This window comes from Oncorhynchus gorbuscha, linkage group LG13 (assembly GCF_021184085.1).
Source record: "Oncorhynchus gorbuscha isolate QuinsamMale2020 ecotype Even-year linkage group LG13, OgorEven_v1.0, whole genome shotgun sequence".
NCBI classification, from domain to species: domain Eukaryota; kingdom Metazoa; phylum Chordata; class Actinopteri; order Salmoniformes; family Salmonidae; genus Oncorhynchus; species Oncorhynchus gorbuscha.
The window spans coordinates 71,274,360-71,280,352 of record NC_060185.1 but is presented as its reverse complement, the minus strand read 5'-3'; the positions used below and the strand labels follow the sequence as shown (position 1 = coordinate 71,280,352).

The 5,993-nt window shown below is 43.7% G+C and overlaps 1 protein-coding gene across 1 annotated transcript; it reads left to right on the top strand.

The window, feature by feature from the left end:
• Positions 1–1,082: 1,082 nt before the first annotated feature.
• On the top strand, positions 1,083–5,323 carry LOC123993472 (protein sprouty homolog 1-like). Its single transcript, XM_046295648.1, has 2 exons — positions 1,083–1,629; positions 3,333–5,323. The coding sequence occupies exon 2, from the start codon at positions 3,388–3,390 to the stop codon at positions 4,435–4,437; it is 1,050 nt and encodes a 349-aa protein (XP_046151604.1). The 5' UTR covers positions 1,083–1,629; positions 3,333–3,387; the 3' UTR covers positions 4,438–5,323.
• Positions 5,324–5,993: the final 670 nt, after the last annotated feature.

The window sequence follows — 5,993 nt, the reverse complement described above, 5'->3', positions numbered from 1 at the left end:
TCTTAGGCTATTTTCAAAGCAGGAGTTATATATAACGAACGCAACACAGATTATTGAATGGGGTGAGAAGTTTGAAGGAAACGTTTGCATTCATCTTTAATAATGTGCACTTTCCATTTGCTTTTCATTTGCTTATTGGATATATCCAGGGTGAAAACAAGCACGGGTGGTATATTAATCATTTCATCCATGGAAATCTGTTAATTGCTGTAGGGTAACCGTAAAATGTCTGACTTCTCTCCGCATTTCTGACCACTATGAAGAGGTTCCCATCTGTCGTTTGGGAATCCAGCAGGAATTGCTTTATCGTCAAGCCTTAAGCTTCCAAACTAGTTTTTTTTGTATATATATCCACCCAAACACCAGAGGCATATAGGCCTACATATGCATTTATCAGTCCGTTAAATGTAGAAGTTTTGCAGAATTTGCTGACCCGAGATTGTATTGAGGTCATTCATCTATTGATTTTTCCATTTGAAGAGGATAAATTGACTCTGTATTGAACTTCCTTTTCTCGTGGTTCCGGATGTAAGCGCATCCGCGACACCAATCAAACCAGACAGTCAAGAACAGAGGGGAGGCGGTGGGTGGGGGGAATCTTTCCCCTTGCTTGTGGGGTGCCTTTTTCTTAAGGGGGCTCCGAAGTAAAGTTTACTGAGCCACTGGGAAAATAAAACAAATGAGTAGTGGAGGGATTTCCATTTCATTTTCTATATCGGCCATTTTATTATGGTATTTTAGATATAGACTTTAGGCCAAAACTATTACATACTTAGGCGACATTATTTTCTGCCCAGAGTTTTATGCGCATTTGTGTATTTCTAACTCTGCCATACGTAAATGGAATGGTGAGATACCGTGGAATGCATAAAATAAAACAACGTTATCGATTCAAAGGGGATAATTGTGTTGCCAGTGTTCAATAGTTTTGCAACCACAAGAACGGAAATGAGTTTATCGGATATTGTAAACCGTTCCACCTTAACTGCTGCACACATCTCTATCGCCCGGCCTTACACATCTGCCCAATGAATTAAGAGCGGATGCGATGTATCCTTTTTCAGTGGCGTGAATGGCCAATGGGAGTTGGCTTGTCGAGCAAACACTGAGCCCTACATTCTCATTCATTCAGTGCTCGACAGTCCTGCAGTGTTGATGAGAGCACGTCTTCGACTAGCGCTTGCTTTTGAGCATTCCGCACAACAAAAACCGACTTTTACTATTCTCCAAGCAGAATTTGAAGACTGAAAACCATTGGATATATAATTATTTGTCTTCAAATCGTGAATTATTGTGCTTTTAAGAATCCTAAAGCTTTCCCCTGCAATTGTTATTCTGCTCTAGGACTAATAAACAGTGTTGTCTGACCAGATCGTTCTCAAGTGCGCAACTTTTAGGCTATTTGGTACCTATTCCATAAAGAAACGTTGATTTACCGTTTCTGGAGCACATTGGTGTAATGCACCATATTTTGAGAAGGAATAACGAAAGAAGATACAACATCCGTATTTGGATTTAAAGCCGTGGTCACGAATTTTAAGAGCTAATTAAATAAGCTTGGACTATTTCCTCGGATGGAGTTTTGGTATATTGGTTGATGGATTCGACGTTATGGATGGTTACAGATGGGTGCGTATCTCCCCTCAATGAAACATGTTGGAAATGTCTGGTTTGTTCATAGATTCTTTGTCGCTAAAATGTAGCCTGGATACAACGAACATTTCACAACTAACCTTCCTCGGATAAGTAGGCTAATATACGCATAGGGTTCAGGACTCCGGCTCTGGAAACATTGCCAGTTGCATGGACTATGCTTTTCGTTAGTATATGTCGAGATAGATGGCCTTGGAAACACGCATCATCCATCTGGTGCTTGAATCTGTGGAGAGTTCGCTTCAAATTGTACATGCATGCTTGTGTCCTCTACTCGGAATGCCTATTTAACACAGACAATTCGACTCCCGAAGGGAATCAAAACGGTCATAGTTTTGGTTCAGAGGGGAGCGCGATCACTCCGACGCGCAAACAAACACCCCACCCCCACCGTAGCCTAGTTTTCATTCATAAGCTTTTTCCCCCTTGTTTTGCTATTCATCTCTAGATCCGTTGATTTGATCCTCTGTGGTTTCTATCACATGGGACGTCTCTCGGTCAACTAAACCCTAGGGCATAGCCTACAATAGCCTACAAGAGGATTGTCGGTGTATTTGTCCTTTTACAATACAACAATTAGGCCGCCCGTCTATCTACTGGCTTGACCTATTTACTGTGCTCGGTGTAAACTACTGCGGGGTTTCATGAAGTCAATCAATTACAGGGCTCTGCTTATAAGCAAGCTGTCTTCGCGCATATGCCTATCTGCATGTTGTATCCGTTTTTAAACTTGTTTGTATGCTTGCGTCATGTTGATTAGACTGACCGAATGTGTTTATGCCTATTGAGTAGGGTCCCGTTTGTGTTATAGTTTCAAGAGATACGACTGGCTTCTGATATTTTAAACCAGTAATGGTATTGGCTTTAATTCAGTTGTGTGCTTGAGATTATATGGACATAAAGTTGTCACTATTGTCGGGTTCTGTCGTGACCTTAGTTTTGTCACCACATTTCCTTCTAACCGTCTTTCATTTAGTAATCGAATAATACGCGAGGCAGATCATTTTGTCCTATTGGATCGTGACCTCGTTCCGTCACCTTGGCACATTTTAAATGTTAACCAGTCATACAAATGTAAATGAGCACGGGAAGTAGCCTATTTGTACTGACGTTTGGATGTGTGCATATTGAGGATGGTATGAAAAGTAACAATAATAGTCCCCCCCCCCACGGCTTGCATATACAACTAGCAGGGCTATGTGAACATGTTCTTAATTAGTTAAAAATATTGCACTTGGCTTTTCCTACTAGCACTGACTTTGCTGATAACTTAACTTATTTGAAGAAAAATGTACATATTACGACTGATGTGGTTGTCTAACCTAGCTATTTTAAGATGAATTGACTGACTGGATAAAAAGCGTCTTAATACTAAAATCGGAATGTAAGCCCAAAATAACATACTCAACTCTCAATAGACTGTGCTCTTAACCCGTTTCATAACTTTGATGAAATATGATCTTCAATTAACCATGTTTGATCGATTGAAATGAGACCATCCCAAGGATCTATTGATGGTCCTACCTTTTCAGCTCTTTAGCTTTTCCAATCAAACGTTGAATCTAAATGAAAAGGGAACAGTTTTCCAAAATGCCACCACCCTATATTTCTCATTTGCAAATGACATCCTTGTCTTTACTGATGGCCCTTTCCTGTGTCTCTCTTGCTGTCCCTTGCAGGTTTTCCGATGCATGCCAAGTCCATGGTGAATGTCGGAAGTGGTGATCACCCCAGATGGCGCTCCAAAGTCAACATGGCCCTGGCGGTTCATTAGTGGTGATTCAGCAGCCTTCCCTGGAGGACCGGCAGAGGTCGGATTACGAGCGGGAGCTCCAACATGCCGCTATCCTTTCCCTGGACCAAATCAAGGCCATCCGCTCCAGCAACGAGTACACAGAAGGCCCCTCGGTGGTCCGGAGGCCCCCTGCGCCCCGCATGGTGCCCAGACCTGACAAGCAGCAGGAGAGGACTCACGAGGTGATTCTCGTCAATGTGAACAACAACTACGAGCACCGGCCGGTAGGGCACGGCCACCACGGTGGGGTTGTAGTAGTGGCCGGGGGCCAGCAGTGTAGCACCAGGGCCCCGGGCCTTAATCGCTCCACCAGTACAGGCAGTGCGGCTAGCTCAGGGAGCAACAGCAGTGTATCCTCTGAGCAGGGACTCCTGGCCCGCTCGCCTCCCTCTAGGCCAGGGATGGTGGCCCTCCACCAGCACCACCACAGAGCCGAGCGTGCTCAGCCTGTTCGGACTCAGCCCAAGGCGCTGCTAGCCTCCCAGCAGGGCTCGCACCCGCTGCCGCCACTGGAGGCACCGCTCAAGCCCTCAGGGAAAGGGGACATGACCTCTGGCCACCAGTTCATCTGCGAATGCTGTGGGAAGTGCAAGTGCGGAGACTGCACAGCCCCAAGAACCCTACCCTCGTGCCTGGCCTGCAACGGCCAGTGTCTGTGCTCGGCGGATAGCGCCCTGGAGCATGGCACGTGCATGTGCCTGGTCAAGGGCATCTTCTACCACTGTTCCAACGACGACGAGGGAGACTCGTGTGCCGACCACCCCTGCTCGCTGTCACGCTCCCACTGCTGCTCACGCTTCCTCTGCATGGGATTACTGTCGGTACTGTTCCCCTGTTTGCTGTGCTACCCGCCCGTCAAGGGGTGTCTGAAGGCGTGCCAGGGCTGCTACGACCAAGTCAACAGGCCCGGCTGCCGCTGCAAGAACTCTAACACTGTCTATTGCAAACTGGAGCGCTGGTCCCACCAGGCCCAGGAAAAGCCTTCCTGATCTTGTGTGTGTGTGTGTGTGTGTGTGGGTAGAGGGGCGGACAGTCGTTCCCCTGTGTGGTTTTGACAATGATAATGATGATAACCATAATAGTCACTATTACTATTGATGTTTATCAAACATTTTAAGCACCTCCCACCCACTTCCTTTTCTCCTGATAGGAGTAAAACACGGAATATGAAAACCACTCACTTTTTTTTTCTTCTCCTTCCTTTTTGCAACAGGACCATGTTTTTACAGACCAGTGTTTTGTCTTCAATGGTTGTTGTTTTTTGTCTCTCTTCAGCTACTCATTAACACTTTTTTATAAATAATTTTCTGTTAGCTAGGCAGTGTTTACCTGGTGCTTTAAGCTTCAAGTGAGAGCAGCCTCTTACCAAATCTGTGAAGGACTATCTAGCTAGGCAATATGTAGCTGTTACCACGTGTTCATAGCAAACAAGGATTGTTAGAATTCCCAGTTGCTACCACACTCAGACCATGGATAGCTGGGTTTCTGTGCTCGAGTTGCATCGTGGAAAGCACATCCATCTCATAGTATTCTGTTGGATATTTTTCTCTCCCTTCCCCACTCATCATTCACACACATTCTGTGGCATTCTTTCCCTTGTTTTTGTTTTGTAAATTGTATTCTCAAATCCATAAGAGCGATCTGGCTTTTTTTTTTTTAAAGGAAAATGTTTTTTTTTTTTTTTTGTAAAAATATTTATTATGTGAAGCTCTATTATTTTATGATATTTATTGCAAAAGACAGTCTTACATTTACTCATGTCTGAATATAACAATATCAATACTTACTGAAAAATGAAAGGGTGGCACAAAAGAATAAACTATGTTAACTTTAATGCAGAAAATATATTAATTAATTAAAATCAATGTCTTGTGTCTTGATTATCCTCGTTACATTGACCCTTGGGAGTGTTTAACTCTGGTTTGAAAGCTTTCTGGGTAATAAGGCATTTCATAAGCAGTGATTGGGTCCAAGTTTAGTTCTTGCATCATTTCTTTGTGTAACGTGGAATAGTTTGGTCAACACCACTTTGCTGTACAGTCATTTGTTCATGTGTGGAATTCTGGTTAAAAAAAATGTACTTGAAGTGAGTCAGAACCACTTTTAACCTGAATGTTTCAAGCCCGTTATTTCGGGATTCTATTTATTGGCTTGATTAGTCTTTAAACTGATAATGTCAAATAAGCCGACATCTGAATGCAAAATGGCCAGCAATGATACGAACTGGAAGGTCCAACACTTGATAAACTTCATTCCAGGCAAGCGGTCACCCACAAACTAAGCAATAGCTTTAATCCCTGGTTTTAAAAGTTGCTACAGTATATCAGAATCCTCCCAATTCTCAAATGGTCTCCATAGTGTGAGGCCACAGTATGTGTCTGAGAAATGAGAGCCACCTTTACAACTACCCAGGTCCACCTGTTCAAAGATAATAAACTGCTATCAATGCCAAGCTTTTATGGCACGGGACCTTCACTAAAGGTAAAGATGGGGCAGATACAGCCCCCATTTGCCTGCCTTTTTTTGTCAGTGAATTTATCACTCT

Excerpts from the sequence above, each read along its gene's own strand:
- LOC123993472 (XM_046295648.1), top strand. The coding sequence starts at position 3,388 with ATGGCGCTCCAAAGTCAACATGGCCCTGGCGGTTCATTAGTGGTGATT.